This window comes from Phyllobates terribilis, unplaced genomic scaffold (assembly GCF_046119375.1).
Source record: "Phyllobates terribilis strain yellow unplaced genomic scaffold, ASM4611937v1 Scaffold_2__4_contigs__length_985480577, whole genome shotgun sequence".
Lineage (NCBI taxonomy): Eukaryota > Metazoa > Chordata > Amphibia > Anura > Dendrobatidae > Phyllobates > Phyllobates terribilis.
Genome location: NW_027362762.1, coordinates 796,580,665 through 796,597,661, shown reverse-complemented (window position 1 = coordinate 796,597,661; position 16,997 = coordinate 796,580,665). Strand labels below are relative to the sequence as shown.

General features: G+C 40.6%; 1 protein-coding gene across 5 annotated transcripts in view; it reads left to right on the top strand.

Moving 5' to 3' along the window:
- Positions 1-16,997, top strand: part of SH3KBP1 (SH3 domain containing kinase binding protein 1) — a 464,745-nt gene that overhangs the window by 406,995 nt on the left and 40,753 nt on the right. For all 5 annotated transcript variants that reach the window (XM_073667463.1, XM_073667464.1, XM_073667465.1 and 2 more), the window contains 2 exons: positions 257-419; positions 4,178-4,263. In XM_073667463.1, the coding sequence (XP_073523564.1) occupies positions 257-419; positions 4,178-4,263 (249 nt within the window). The remainder of the gene's footprint in view (positions 1-256; positions 420-4,177; positions 4,264-16,997) is intronic.

Genomic DNA, 16,997 nt, shown 5'->3' with positions numbered 1-16,997 from the left:
ATGCATATGCATTTTTGATAATTCACTGACTGCTCATTTACATTTTTTCCCACACTGCTTTTTTCCCTTTGTTCATGTATTACTTTCCTTGGTGTGTGACAAGTAAAATCGTCATTATATTCTTAGCATTGCAAATTATACAAGTGAGGATATTCAATTTAAGGATTAGGGAATTTCTTCTATTGAAATCTGGGAATTATAGTTCTACTAGTCCTTTTGATTTTTCCTTCTAATTTGATCAAGCATTTTGTTACAGAGAGATCAGACCGAGAACACAAAGGGGACAGTTCACTGAAGCACTCAGTTCCCGCTATACCTCCAAAGAAGCCTCGCCCACCCAAAACTAGCACTTCTAATAAATCTGGCACTCTTCCTCCCCGGAGGCCAGAGAGACCAGCAGGACCTGTAACACATGCACGGTAAGTCTCGGACTAGAATCTAATCATTTTTTTTTGTTATCTTATCTGAAGACTTACAATGCATCTTTCGTATATTATCTCTATCCATACCCTGATACATATATCACACCAATACAAAACTATATAGGCAATATACTCTCACGCAGTGGCTTATGACTATGGGCACTAGCCAGGTCCCTAGAACTAATCTATCCCTGTCCCCTGGATTATTCCTGAAGGTGGAGACGCCGGGTTCGTGTGTCTTGCTATGCTCCTAAATTAACCCTTCTGTCCCCTCCCCCACACAGGGAGCTGGGAAGTCAAAGTGTATAGGAATACACAAACCAGATGGACAGGAATAAATGAAAATAACAATCCCACAAAATACACTCACCAAACAGAGAGGAACACAGGGGAGTAAAAGGAAGGAGAAACTGAAGAGGATGGGAATGTGCACGCAAACAAAACTCCAAGCAACAATCTCCTGAACACATCTCCAAACGCCTTCTCCAACCACGAACTACACCTCCAACTCCTAAACAAGCAGTAAGCACTAACACTGGCAATTCCTAAGTGCCAGAGTTGAGCATATATAACAGAGGGGAGTGGTCACCACTGAACAACTGAGGCAATCCAGATAGGAAAGCTCCAGGAGCTTCAATTGAACAGATTAACCCTTGCACTTTTAGCAAGGAAAAAACCTGTACTGTTTAATAAGATGGAGAAGTACTTCTAACCCTAACCAGTGCAGGAGTTTGTGAAACCAGACGTCACGATCGTCTGGCCCCTTTCTGTCGCGGTATCCCCGTGACCTATACATTTTATTAACTACACTAGAAAGGACAAATTGGGGAGAATTCATCATCCCTTTTCACCAGTTGTCTGACATCAAAAAGGTGCACAATTGTTTCACAAGTGTCATTTGCATAAAAGTTGACTGACTTTAGTAAATTGCCAGGCCTGGCACTTTTCTAAAAAAAAAAATGGCTCAGCAAAAGGTTTGAGGCAAATTGCTGCTTAACGAATACTGTATATTATAATGTACACCATAATCTGGTGTACATTGTCGCTGAAATATATAGAAACTGGCATAGATTAGAGCACGGAGATTCAGCAGGATTCTGGTTCAATACTAGTGTCAAAAATTCCTCCAGTGTCAAACAAATATTAAATAAATTAAAAGCAAACAAAGGACTGAAGAAAGTGCCAAGTGCTGGCTATTAATGTATGTATATTAAGTAATCAAAGTTACAGTAAAGAGTAGTATACTCAGTACCCCTAGAGGAAGCCGTGGGGTGAAACGTGTGTCAGTCTGAAGTGAAGGTTGCTACCTGGTTGTTGTTAAAATGTGTAACATAGTAAGCACTTTATTACATTACTGGTTTGTTTTCTTCCTCTACCATTGCTTATTATTATGACATTACTTGATATTTTTGTGTTATACACGTTTTATAGTGGCACTTTTTACTATTTGCTGCTATACATTATTGCTATCACGTGGGACTGGCCTATGTTTTGATTGCTTTTATGTTTGTGTCACAGTGTTTCCTGATGTCCTCAAAGAGAATCTGTGACCTGATTTCACAATAAAGAATTGCATACATTATTATATAGATCTCTTAGACTCAGTAAGGCTGGTAGAGTTACAGTAAAAATCCATATCTGGATGTCTATTTTAGTCTTTTTGAAATTTTCCCACTGGATATGAAAATGCTCTTTAATAAAAAGATTATACTGATTTTCCATATGGTGTCATAAACTACAGTATAACCACCTCCTTGTGTGTACATGGAAGATGTCCAGTGAAGGATCTTATTATATGATCTCAGCCACTTAAATGTAATGAGGAGTTAATTGACCTCACAGAAGTGTTCTTGTGAGTAGTGGATTGAGCGGTAAGCCAAGTCCAATGACAGTCCAGACTTAGGTGACATGGAGGTGACTCCTCTGGCAGCTCTGCCATTTCAGCGTGATATACTAATAGATGAGTTATATTTATCGTCATCTGCTTGCTCAGCGTAGTACAGCCAAGCTGTGTTATTAATTACTGTTTGTATTAGAGCGTACATAACAGTGTATTCTGTCATCATGATCAGTCCTATGTGACAATAGTTTCAGGAGCGGTTATAACGCCTCTGCAGCCAGTTCAACTGCACAAGGGCCCATGGGTGGCCAAACCAAGAACCCGATCTGTGCCAAACTGAACTGTACACTACCTAGCAGCAGCGCAGTCATTGCAGCAGCCAGAGCCTTCCTCCTAATGTGTATGCACCATCCACAGGAGAAATGATGTATGTCCTATTGCTGGGACCCCATGACAGACTCCAAAGTTGATATGAAGCGATGGTCAAGCATGCGTGATGCCACAAAGTCTAATGCATGTGTGGAGGCGGCCAAGTACAGCAGTTGTCTGTTTCTGTCAGCCCGATAGACATTAAATGAAGGGACAGCCATCATATTTGATCGCTGCTCTATTCAATGGCACCCCTAGTGCTGCTGAGCAGTGAGGAGGAGTGAGGGGCTCAGGACACTTATTATAGTGATCCGTGTGTGTATTTGTGGGGTGGGGGATTCAGCAATCAGCCTTTGTTACTCCATACCGTGTTGTAGTCTTGTATATTTTGTCTCATTTTCAGTCTTCAGGAGCTCTGTCTCTCAGCTTTCTGATGGTTGACAGTGCGACCCCATGCTGTGGCTACACTCGCGGCCAGAACTGGGCACTTTCCACTGTTGCAAGCCCAGGTAGCTTCGTCTCTGCAGCATCAAAGGAGCACAGAAGCTTCAGAGCAGTGCTGTGTAGAAAAAAGACTGCAAGCTCACGCTCCTTGCCTGGCGGTCCGACATACAAAGTAATATTCATGCTATATCCCTATCTATTTAATGCCATAATCTAAACTAATTTCTAATATACATGAATTAAAAATTCCCTACCGTTCCCTAACTACATTATCTAACTGCTTTCTTTTTACTACTTCCTTTTTTGATGATGCTTCATGTGAGAGTCCTAGTGAATGCTGGGATACTCAAACGAAGCGTCATCAGGGGGCAGAGGCTGCGGTCACTGCCGCAGCCTCTGCCCCCAGCGCGTAACAAAAGTGTCAGTGAAGCTCATTTCAAGGGCTGGGCTATTCCCTGCACGCTGTGCATTGTGTGATGTGCACGTTGACAGCGCACTCTGTGTTGCTGGCTCAGATCAGCAATAATGAGCTGGCACCAGAGCGTCCTATTAGTGTGTGTTCTAAGACTACCCGGCAAGCAGAGACCAACGCCGTCACTGCGCGCCTGTGACCACAGCCTCTTCCCCCTGATGATGCTTCGTTGGAGTATCCCAGCATGCACTGGGATTCTCAAATGAAACATTGTCAAAAAATGAAGTCGTAAAAAAAAAAAAGAAAAGCAGTTAGATAGTGTAGTTAGGGAACAGTAGGGAATTTTCAATTCAAGTATCTTAGAAATTAGTTTAGATTATGGCATTAAACAGATAGGGATTTAGGATGAAAATTACTTTGTATATCGGACCACCCCTTTAACAACAAGCAGCACACTAATGGATTGAAAATGGCTCCATTCCTGAGGTAAACTGCAGAGTTCATTTGTTTTTACAGTGGCTCCAAACAAGAGAATATATTAAGATAGTAAAACTCCATATCCTGCATTCAATACGTTCATATAGTAATAATGGCAGACATGTAGATTTAGAGAATATCTTTGTTACTTTGGGACATGTGAGCACAGGCTAATATTTTGGTTTGCTAATGTTTGGCTGTCTTGACAAATAGGAGTGACAGTCCGAAGGCCGAGGTGGGAATCAGTACTGTATCCAGCACTCCCGACAGAGACTCATCAGACAAAAGCAATGACATTGGTAAGTCCTGAATGTATTAATGCCTGGTTATAAATAGAGTCCCCACTCAGTCATACACACTGACACCTCCGAAATATCAGCCTACTCCATTACTAAACCCCTGTGGGGCCTGGATACAAAGCACTACACTAGTAAAGGCAAATCTGGGGAATACTACTAACCAAAACACTGGCAGGACTTTCCTATAATAGACGTGTGGAAGATTGCGTCATCTGCAGGGGATGAGCCACTGAGGGGGATTTATACAGCAGGAGGATTAGTGCATCCTTACAACTAATACACAGAATGTTATAAGACTGTAGTTCTTCTTCTATGTCACTTTGGCATACTCTTGGTTTGGACATGTTGGGATTTTAAAGCCCAAACCTCGTTGGTATAAATAGCTGTCCGCACTTGTTCTCCAGGCATATGAGATTGATGACCTATCCGTGTGAACGGTCATCAATAGCAGATGGGTGAGGATCAGCGAGATAAGACCTGCCCACAGGCCCGCCCCGAAGCACGTGCATGTTCCTCATCATAGAGACGGCCAGAGAGAGAGACAGAGCGGGGCGACCCTGCCTACAGTCCCGCCCCAGAGAACGAGCATATCATTAACTCAAAACTGCAAACACTGATTACACAAGAACCACAAGACTGATTTCTTCGCCTCAGGTATCATTTTAATCAGTGCAGCAGCCCCAACATGACACTGCCTGTAGTTTACTTAGCAAAATCCGACTGACTGGTTCCCTTTAAAGCGGTTTTCTCATCATCATAAATAGGTAGAGTTGCTTGTTTTTACAAGCTGTTTGCAATTTACCTCTTAATAAAGGGAATCTGTCACCAGGTGTTTGCCACTAATCTGACAGCAGCATAATGTAGAGACAGAGAACCTGATGTACTTTTGATAAAATCACTGTTTTTTTCACAGAAGATTATCACTAGAAGACTAGTAAACCTGCCATGTAGTTCTCCATATTTCATATACATGTGCTCTGTATAATCCCTACCCCCCACCACTGATTGGCAGCTTTCTGCCTATGCACAGTGTACACACACAGCTGCTAATCAGTGGTGATAGTGGGGCTATGCAGAGCTCAGAAGTCAGGGAACTGGTAGAACTGCTGCAGATAAAACTGGGAATTTATTAAAACTGCAGCAAGCAGCCCAGTAAGGGACACATCACATCATGCTGCTCTTAGATGGAGTAGCAAAAGCTTGGTGAGAGATTCCTTTAAAAATCCTGTCAATTCTCAAGAATGGAGGGATTATTAATACTATAGTTTACAACTTGTTCTGTTGCTTACCGTTGAACAATCTCTCAGCCAAGAAGTGCAGCTCTTTGTTTTAGAGCTTGAAAACGCAGCTCTGAAGCTTGCTGGATATCGGGATCTGGTCCTCTTCTGTGCCCTGCAGAGAGCTACATTTCCTTACGGCATCAGAGAGCAGACAGAACCATATCGCTGGTCCAAATTGTCAATCATCTGGAGCGCACCATCCCCCCAGCAAGCAGTAAGTTGGGAGGCAGGGAGCATTCTGCCCTTAAAGAAAGTTCTTGAGAGAACCCATTTAACGAATGATTAGACTTTTATTTTTTCATCCTTCTCTATAAAACTGTATACAAGAATTAGGCCCTAATTCATCAAGACTGATTTTTTAATGCTGACCCAGATGAGGGACTGGGTTGAGTGTAAGGCATCTGATTCATTAAGAGATTCACGCTCTTACTGAATCAGGTGAAGCATGATGTGGCATGTGCCTCCATGTTGTCCTCGCCATGAATCTTACTCCAGGAGCGGAATCCTTACTCCAGTCATGAATTTAATGAGCGGGAGTTGCCCTGCCCGACCTGTCCCGCCCCTGCTCTGCCCTTGTCCTGCCCCTGCTCCGCCCACTCCATGAAAGCACCAAAGGTCAATACATATTGTACGCTCACATTGTACAAAAGTTTTGTAACTTCTGAAAGCTTTTTATGCCGTATTTCTGGCGTAAAAGCCTTGATGAATCAAGGAACTGGTGTCTTTATCGCCATCTGGTAATCTGAAAGCTGCACTGTGATTGGTTGGTTTGGGTAACAACACTTTTTGTTTTAGATCGTTTTGATAAATTTGCCCCAGGTCTTTGTTGTCCGTAGTAACCAATCACAACTTAGCTTTCATATAAATTCTGCTTCTGAAAAATGAAAACTGCTCTGCGGTTAGTTACTGTGGCAGCAAAAGCAGTTTTTTATTTTAGACAGTTTTCATAACATTTTTATTTCCACAGTATTATACTGCATACTGCAGAACCAAAGCAATGAGCTGGAGCATAAGTTGGTATATGTGCAATATGTAGGAGCACGGTCACACTGTGGCCATTTCACAGACAAAACCCAGGAAGAAAACAAAATGAGCATGTACCCTTTATCAAGTAAAAAGTAATAGTGAATATAAATAACATACTGGTGGTGCTACTCTACATTGTAATAATCATTGTGCTCTGATGACATCTCACTGTTAGGCCACGTTCACATGTTCAGTATTTTACATCCGTAAGCCAAAACCAGGAGAGGAACAATCAGAGGAAAAGTATAATAGAAACACGTTACCACTTCTGTATTTATCACCCACTCCTGGTTTTGTCTTACAAATACTGAGGTAAAATACTGACCAAATACTGAACATGTGAACATAACCTAAAGCTCAGTTGTAACACTGTTAGACTTCCCTCACACTGGTGTATAACAAGGCCGAGGGCCATGTGACTTTTTATCGGGTAGCTCTCGGCCCAATGTTATTCTATGGGGCAGTGCAGATCTTTTATTTTTTTCTTATGCCGATTCTCATGTTGCGAGTGGCTCCGGAATTCGGATTGCACGCACCCATTCAAATCTATGGGTGAAGTGCAGTCCGGCATCCGTTGACAATGGAGAAGATGGAGAAATTAAGTTCTCCATCTTCTCCGCACCTGTGCTGCGATTCTTGCATGCGAGATAATTGGATGACAGTAAGATGACACTCGGCTCACACTCTGACCGAGCTTGATCAGAGTGTCATTAGCATAATCGGCCCGATTCTCTCATATGAGAGAATCATCGCTCATGTAACCCCGGCCTAAAAGGTGATGAAAACTGTGCTCTGAGAGAAGCTTTTCTAGTAAGTAGTAAGGCCACATTCACATCTGAATCCACTTGAATTTAAAGACGACATTTCACTGGAATTTTTTAATTTAAACTGAAACTGAGTTTCCCCTCCACTTGGTGCTGCTTCTTTGATTCTAGAACAGTTTTTGTTTTATACTGTGCATTTCCTTTCCAAAATGTTGTCCCCAGGTAGTAATGCTGCACATTTTCCCTTCAACCAACTGGATGTGTACCACAGACCTGATCTGTGGGCATTTGCTTTTTATCCCCTGATTCTGGCCAATCAAAACACGCTACACCCACGGAGCAGTTCTATGGTGGACGCAAAGGTGGTCGGAGGGAATATTTGCATCTTTATTACCAGTGCGTATAACTTTGTAACTGACGGGCAGAAAAGAAAAAGGAAAACTGCTCCAGAATCAGTGCAGCAGCGCCAATTAGAGAAGGTACTTGTATTAAATTAAAAAAAAAAATCTAGTCAAATGTCCTCTTTAAGGGCATGTGTATGTGTTTAAGTATAATGGATTCCTTCTGTAAATGGTTACTTAACCAATTGTATGGAAGCAGGTAAAATCTATGGCTAAATCCAATTGATTTCTTATAATCCAGGATTTGCAGGGCTGTAATTTGAGTAGCTGACTATAAACTGGTCTGGTATGAGGACATATTCTGAAATGTTAAATGGATTGTCCAAGTTATATAAAAAGTTGCCTAGTGGCAGCATTATTGCTGAAATAATGGGGCCATGTATACTCCACCTCAATCTCAATGTTGCTCCCACCCCGGTGTACTATTTGCATTGGCTGCAGACATCACAGCCCCTATACCACATGTGACATCTGCAGCCAATCACTGGCCTCAGCTTTATACAGCAAGGTAACACTAAGGCCAGTGATTGGCTGTAGACATGGCACACGGACTGTGACATCTGCAGCCAATCACTGGCCTCAGCTTTATACAGCAAGGTAACACTAAGGCCAGTGATTGGCTGTAGACATGGCACATGGACTGTGACATCTGCAGCCAAAGCAAACAGCACACTGATCATTGGGGACGCAGCACTGGGACTGGGATGGAGCGTGAGTATATATGGTTTCATTATTTTAGGACTATTGCTGCCAGTAGGCGACTTTCTACAGAATTCCGACAACCCCTTTAACCAATTTGTGCCAATAATACATTTCTTAACTTTCTGGGCACAGATGATCTTACAGTTGTAATCTCTTAATGGCCTTGTAATGATGATATATGAGATGGTATTTCATCTATAATATTTCCCGGAGTAGTATATTTTAGGACTGTTCTTACATTTAGTCTTTGAGGTGACATCATTTTTGAACAAAAGCCAGATATTACTCTGTAAGTGGAACATTTCCTCATATCGTAAATCATTTTGATAAATCAAAGAAATATCAATTTCATATCTGTATTCATGGAATATAGAAGTGAAAATAAAAATGATGGTGACTCTTTCAGATGCGGATAAAGCTGTCTGCTGTCTCATTATTGGTAATTACTGGAAAATAGATTTCCAGCACATTATATTGGAAAAATAACACTATGGAACTTAAATGGTGCATTGACATGGGAGACTCCCAATAAAACTGTGGCACTTGGACAATCCTGATTTATAGAAAGCAATTGTCCTTACTTAAAAGTGTGATTTAGATTAATTTGTTTTTCAGAATGGGCTTACAGATGTAGAAATTAACAAGCTCTGCTACACTCACCCTCCCCAGGTCCAGCGCTGCCTCTCTGACGGTGACCTGTCTTTTTTGACAGTCTGCAATGGTGACATCACAACTACAGCTTGCATACAGCCAATCAATGGGCTCAGCGGTAAGCCCAATGCAGACAGCACCAGAGTCTGAGTCCAGTGATTAGCTGCAGCAGTCTTGTTCACTTTATTGTGACGTCACCACTGCAGCTTTTCAACAAAGACCAGGAAAGTAGTACAGAGGCAGCACTGGACCTTGGGACGGTGAGTATAACTGAGTTTGATCATTTCTATGTCTTTCAGCTTCTGCTGAAATAAAAATGAATTCTGAATTACCTAGTTAACTTGTTTTTAAACTAACTCCAACAGATGCACTGGTGGTGGCCATCAGTCAGCCATTTATCACCCATAGACTCATGCTCACTGGAATACAAAAAACACAGGACAGTCAGTGAGCCCATGTTGTTTCCTGCTGAGTAATGGTGTGGTCATCACTGGATGACATGGGGACAAGTGCTATCTGTCAAAACAACGGATAGCACTTGTTTGATTATTACGGCCATGTGCATGAGCCCTTAATTAGAGAAATTTGTATATCATCACCTTCCTTTGGGAAAAGGCGCTGTACCCTTAGAAGGGTACTTTCCACTTTTTGGTAACTATTACATTAGGAATTTATAGCATGTAAGGTAATTACCACAATTATGTCATAAAATTATAGCGACCATTTATTGACATAATAATGATGCCGTATTATGTAACACATAAAAGTCTCTGCAGCTCTACTCTTTTATATTTCTTCAGGGAACAGCTACTAATGCCATTTCCTAGGGTAGCAGGGCTTTTTTTTAGGTTATGTAATGGACTGCTAAACATTATAACTGAAATATGAATCATGTATAATTGAGAGTTTAACAGTCCAGTAATCTCTGTAGTATGGTGGGGCAGAGCGGTGCTGTTCTCTGTTCTGCTGCAGGCAAGGTCTCTGGTAAACAGATCATGTAAGACTTAACATGTGTCACTTCTCCAGTGTCATCTGCTCAAGTCACTCAATGGAGTAACAGCTACTTTGTTACTCTGGAGCTACGAGCAGTGAGACCAAATCTGCCTTTCTCGCCTGCCAGGTAAGATTTTTTTTCATTGCAATGACAGGATCCAGTGTGAAATCTTCCTATGATTATTTCTTATGTAGTACTGCTGCTAATCTTAATGACACCATCCTATTTTTCTGGCATGAAGCGCTGTAGTCCTGTCTGTTTTAATAAAGGATTTGATTTCTGTAGATCCGATAATTAAAAACCTAATGAGAAAAAACAATGTAAATTGTGTGTGTGCGAAAATAATATTCCTGATGGAGGGAAGGAAACAGAAGGGGGTCGTAGTGCCTTGTCTTCTTGCTACATATAAATGCCGGTGACATATTTTATGAAATATTCAGATTACTGTTATAAGTTTAAGGAGCTTATACACACTGCAATATTTATATTTCCACACTGAGTTATCATAAACATAGTAATAAATAGGTAATATTCTATATGGATGCTTATAAGATTGGAAGTAGAAGGAAGGTGTCTCTACATTAGGTACAGCCGGCTGATCCTGCAGCTTCTACAAATATGTAGAATGTAAATGACTAGTAATACATGAAACAGAATGTCCCCAAAGAAATGACTCCGAAGAAATGCGGCTGTGTCGAATTCCCTGAGTGCCACCCGCCCTTCTCCCCATGACTATCCTGTATTCCTGCCAGTTTGTTGCTTCATTTATCCCTATAAGTCTTTTAAGTCTTGTGTGTTAAATATAAAAAGATAAAAAAGAATTTTAATTTGGCTACTATTGGGAGTAGAGTATCCTGGGAATCTAGAAACTGGATGAAAAGTTTATTTGGAACATAAAATCGGCAGTCTAGAGGTACGCCATGATCTTATCAGCCTTACATTGCTGTGCTATGTATCATTGGCCTGTGCTATAGTGGTGCTTCATATGAGTTGTGTAGCTTCGGCCCTGGCACATATATTGATATACAGTCATGGCCGAAAGTGTTGCCACCCTTGAAGTTGTTCCAGAAAATTAAGTATTTCTCCCAGCAAATTATTGCAAATACACTCAACCTAATATTTGGTTGCACACTCTTTGCAATAAATAACTGCAATCAATAATTTCCTATAACCATCAACAAGCTTCTTACAACTCTCAACTGAAATTTTGGACCACTCTTCTTTAGCAAACTGCTCCAGGTCTCTCACATTTGAAGGGTGCCTTCTCCCAACAGCAATTTTAAGATCTCTCCACAGGTGTTCAATGGGATTTGGATCCGTAGTCATTGCTGGCCACGTCAGAACTCTCAAGCCTTTTTCCATCCATTTCTGGGTGCGTCTTGAAGTATGTTTTGGGTCATTGTTCTGCTTGAAGACCCATGACCTAGGATGCAAACCCAACTTTCTGAGATTGGGCACTACATTGCGACCCAAAATCATTTGGTAAGCTTCAGATTTTATGAGGTCTTGCACAAAGTCAAGGCACCCAGTGCCAGAGGCAGCAAAACAACCCCAAAACATATTTGAACCTCCACCCTATTAGACTGCAGGTACCATGTTCTTTTCTTTGTAGGCCTCATTACAAGCTGTATCTTGGTCTCATCTGTCCACAAGAAGCTTTCCCAGAAGGATTTTGGCTTACTTACGTACATTTTGCCAAACTGCAGTCTAGCTTTTTAATGTATCTGTGTCACTGTCAGCAGTGTGGTCCTCCTGGGTCTCCTGCCATAGCATTTCATTAAAATGTCGACAGATAGTTCTCATTGCACTGATGCTCCCTGAGCCTGCAGGACAGCTTGAATTTCTTTGGAACTTGTTTGGGGCTGCTTAATCTCCATCTGGACTATCCTGCATTGCAACCTTTCATCAATTCTTGTCTGCCGTCCATGTCCAGGGAGATTAGCTACAGTGCCATGGGTTGTAAACTTCTTGATTATGTTGTTCACCATGGACGAAGGAACATCAAGATCTTTGGAGATGGACTTGTAACCTTGAGATTGTTGATATTTTTCAACAATTTTGGTTCTCAAGTCCTCAGACCGTTTTCTTCTCTGCTTACAGTTCTCCATGCTTAGTGTGGTACATAGACACACAATGCAAAGGTTGAGTCAACTTCTCCCCTTTTTATCGGTTTTCAGCTGTGATTTTCATATTGCCCATAACTATTACTTGCCACAGGTGAGTTTGAACGAGCATCACATGCTTGAAACAAAAATTGGTTACCCACAATTTTAGAAAGGTGCCAACGATTTTGTCCAACCTATTTTTGAAGTTTTGTGTGAAATTATGTCCAATTTGCCTTTTTTGTGTTGTTCCAATACACACAAAGGAAATAAATATGTGTATAACAAAACATGTGTAATTGCAATAGTTTTCTTGGAGAAATACATCATTTTCTGGAACAAATTCAAGGTTGCCAACACTTACGGCCATGACTGTATGTACCTGGCACATATTGTTATATTTCTATTCATTTATTTAATATATTAATTTAGATGGATTGTATATAGCAGCTTTTACAAATGATTTTCAAAGGGTTGCCTGTCTAAACTGACCCCAAGGGTGATAATGCTTTAAAATGAAACAGTAATCGTTGCTTAACTGCAGAAGCCTGTGCTACATGTCCTCTCATCCCCAACATTTGTTTGCCAGGGTGCAGCGGTAACATCACATCTATAACACATGACCATTGCAGCCAATAGCTGTCCTCAGCGGTCTTGTGTTATCTACTTTTGCATGATAAGTGATTGGCTGCAGGGGTTACATCTTGTAAATGACATGTCAGCGCTACAGGCAGGTAAAAAAAAATCCTGGTGGAGAGAAACAGAGAGGCGACTAAGTAAAGTAATGCTTATTTCATTTTAAAATATTACAAGCCTGAAAATGGACAATCCCTTTTATCCTGAAGTCAGTCTTGTCTGAATTTGACTTGGAGTTGAATTCAGTCAGTTGTTTTCTATAGTCGGCTATGCCAGGCAGAACCAAAGCTGCATGAGTTTAAAGCTAGCTCTAGAAAGCCAGTTAGACCGCGACACAGGTCATGCGGCCAAAGAATATTATTTGCCGCTGGTACATTACAATGCAAGTGCATTGTTTTGCATAGCGACCCTTAACATATCACGACAAGAAAGTCACAGAAAGTCATACCCAGTTGGATTTATTGCATTCATTGTACCCTAGGGGTTGTGATGCAGCCCCATTCACCTGCCATACACTGTGAAGTAGCAGCCGCACATAGTGATCTTTATCTGCTTGACCTAGCCATAGCTTAAATGAGTTGTTTCATTTAGACCCTCCCTCTCTGTATGCCATCAGGATACCTTTCTAGTAGCCAGACAAGAGCTGCTGTAGTGAAGCTGAGCTGGCCACCTAGTACATGGTCCCAGATTTATTTGAATGGCCAGCATGTAATTCTGCATTTTCCTTGTAGTGGCCTCTGCATGTAAAATTCATTGCCAAGCACAACCAGCTCTGGTAATCGCAGCTGATTGCTGGAGCTTAAAGGGGTTTTCCCACGAATAAAAGTTCTTTTTAATTAATAGATCTTGGAATAATAATAAGTTGCACAATTGGATGTGTTTAAATAAAATGTTCCTGTGCTGAGATAAGAGAGTATACAGACATTACAGCACGGGATCACAGCTGATTCTTTTTGTGAGGCAAAACCTTTCCCTGCCTGTTTTTAAAAAATGTTTTTTTTACTTCAAAGAAAGAATCAGCTGTGACCCCCTGCTGTCCTGTCTGTATAATCTTTTGCTTCCCCCCCTGCCCAGGAGCTGTGGTATGGTCAGACCATGTTCCTGTACGGTCAGACACAGCCATTACACAGTACACAGCAGGGGCACATTTATAAGATTATCTCAGCACAGGAACATCTTATTTAAACACATCCAATTGTAGAACTTATTATTATTTCAAGATCTATTGATTAAAATCAACTTTGGTTCATGGGAAAACCCCTTTGAGAAACTCGCCAAAAATCGCATAACCAAAAATCACTATGACTCTGCTACATCACAGCGTAATGCAGGTGAATATGGTTGCATTGCTACCCCTAGAGTAACTGGACTGTGAAAAGCAAGTCTCAAAAAATCCAGTTGGTTCAGACTTTTTGCAACTTGCTGCATTACACTATGATGTCTGAGCAACTTTTTTCATGGCAAAATCGTCGTGTAGCCCCAGCTTAATGGAGTTACTGAAGGGAAGTCTAGAAAAAAAATTGTTCTCCACTATAATGACTTTCCCTAAGGTCTCGTGCAGACCACTGTATTTTCGGTCCAAATGTGATCCAACAAAACATCTGATCGCACTAGTACCAGTGTTATTCTATGGGGCTGTTCACAAATCTGATTTTTTCCTCAGATGGAGCCGATCCGTGGAAAAGAATCGCAGCATGCCCAATTTGCATCCGATACAAATATTGCACTCTGCCAAGCACGTAAATGAGTCCGTGCAAAAATCAGGCTGCACTTGGTAGACATCTGAGTGCAGTCTGATTTCAAAGACTAATGCTGAAGAATTTTTTTTTTCCCCCCATCTTCTCCTCATCCGAGAAAATCGGATCACACTCTGATCAGGCTGTGATTAGCATAATAGGACAGATTTTCTCAGATGAGAGAACATACGTTCGTGTGACCCTATCCTTGTTTTACTTGTTACATGGATCCTGGTAATCCACTGCAGTATTTCTGGTTAATGCTGATTCAGTGTAGGTCAGAAGATGCCGGGCCTGTGTTATAATAGACTGGCAATATAATAATGGAAATGTTCTAGGTAGTCAGAATGCATACACAGTTTCATGCAGAGAGGTTTCCATTTGACTGGTGTCATTGTTTATAATTGTTCCCTTTTTACGCTTGCTATGTATTACTCATGGAAGGAAATGAGGGGCCCCTGGAGTTGATGCAGTTGTGTAAATGAACATCGATTCTATTCTATGGGGATACGTATTGAAGCAGATATATTTTCTCGTTTGGATCAAGCTGTGAAAATGTATTATTTGACTTACATAGAAGTATTTCACGTGTTAAATACACAGATACAATCATGGCCGAAAGTGTTGGCGCCTTTGAATTTGTTCCAGTAAATGAAGTATTTCTCCCAGAAAGTTATTGCAATTACACATGTTTTTATACATGTTTATTTCCTTTGTGTGTATTGGAACAACATAAAAAACAAAGACAAAAAGGCAAATTGGACATCATTTCACAGAAAACCCCCAAAATGGTCCTGACAAAATGGTTGGCACATTTCCAAAATTGTGGGTAAACAACTTTGTTTCAAGCATGTGATGCTCTTTCAAACTCACCTGTGGCAAGTAACAGGTGTGGGCAATATGAAAATCACACCCGAAACCAGATAAAAAGGGGAAAAGTTAACTCAATCTTTGCATTGTGTGTCTGTATGTGCCACACTAAGCATGGAGAATAGAAAGAGGAGAAGAGAACTGTCTGAGGACTTGAGAACTCAAATTGTTGAAAAATATCAACAATCTCAAGTCCATCTCCAGATATCTTGATGTGAAGATCGCAACATAATCAAGAAGTTTACAGCCCATGGCAAATTGATGAAAGGTTGCAACGCAGGAAAGTCCGGATGGTGGATAAGCAGCTCCAATCGTGTTCCAAAGAAATTCAAGCTGTCCTGCAGTCTAAGGATGCATCAGTGTCAGTGCAAACTATCTGTCGATATTTGAATGAAATTAAACACTATGGCAGGAGGACCCCACTGCTGACAGAGACATAAAAAAGCTAGACTGTACTGGATTGTGAAATCCACTGGGAATCTAAAACATAGGCGAAAAATAAAAAAATAGACCTTATACTTAATTTTCTGGAACAATTTCAAGGATGCCAACACTTTCTGCCATGACTGTACAACACTTGAGCTTAGTGTATTGTTAGATACAAATAGCTTCTTTATAGACAGGTTACCACATTAATGATATTTTATGATACATTTCACCTGGTTCTGCAATAGTGAGAGATAAGAATAATGCGATTCAGTATAATATCCATACATAACTACCTCTCTTTCTCTGCAATAACATTGCCTTGTGCAGAACAATCAGTAACAACATTGAAATGCGCATTGAGTGGGAGTCCTAATCAGAGCAGAACGAAGCGATCTCTTTTTGTACCATACTATTTCCTATGGGGCATATTATTCCAAATCATTGTAATTGTGCTGCATAAAGATCATGGCGAACCTCAAAGCTGAAAGGAATAGCAAGTCAACAATTAATTTTTTGCACTTTTTTATATACTGCTACTCGGATTATTAATAATATGTCACTTTGTATGAAGACATATGATTTGGTGATAGTAAAATTTGTAAATATATTAATAAAGGTAATAAAATACATATAAAAGAATAATTAGTGAAAGGTAAATATCAGAAGCCTAGAGTATAATTCTTCAGTAAAAGTATAACACTTTGTTATTTTTAAAGGGGTAGATTTCAGTAAATATGTACAGTACTTACAATAAAATACACCGGTCTTAAATTATGATGCTGTCACATTGCAGTCAGTTGTAGCCACGATGTGCTGAGCGGCATGATTGGCTAATGACAGATTTCGACCAGATAAAAACAAATTATGTTAATAGCATTTAATATAATGAGAACTACATTTTACAAAAAATAAGTGACCAGCACCTCCTGGCAAAATGAATCCAATGTGAACTTTCCAAGCTGCTGTGATTCCAATAATGTGCAAATAGCATAGTAAGATATGGAGAAGGTACAGATGGGCACCTGCAAGGCATAAATGAATATTGAACTACTGTACTTAACACACAAATTGACTAAATCGCTTTTGCCCCTCTGCCTTGACAAGGTGTACCCTGTAGGTGGGAACTATAACATTTAAGCTCGT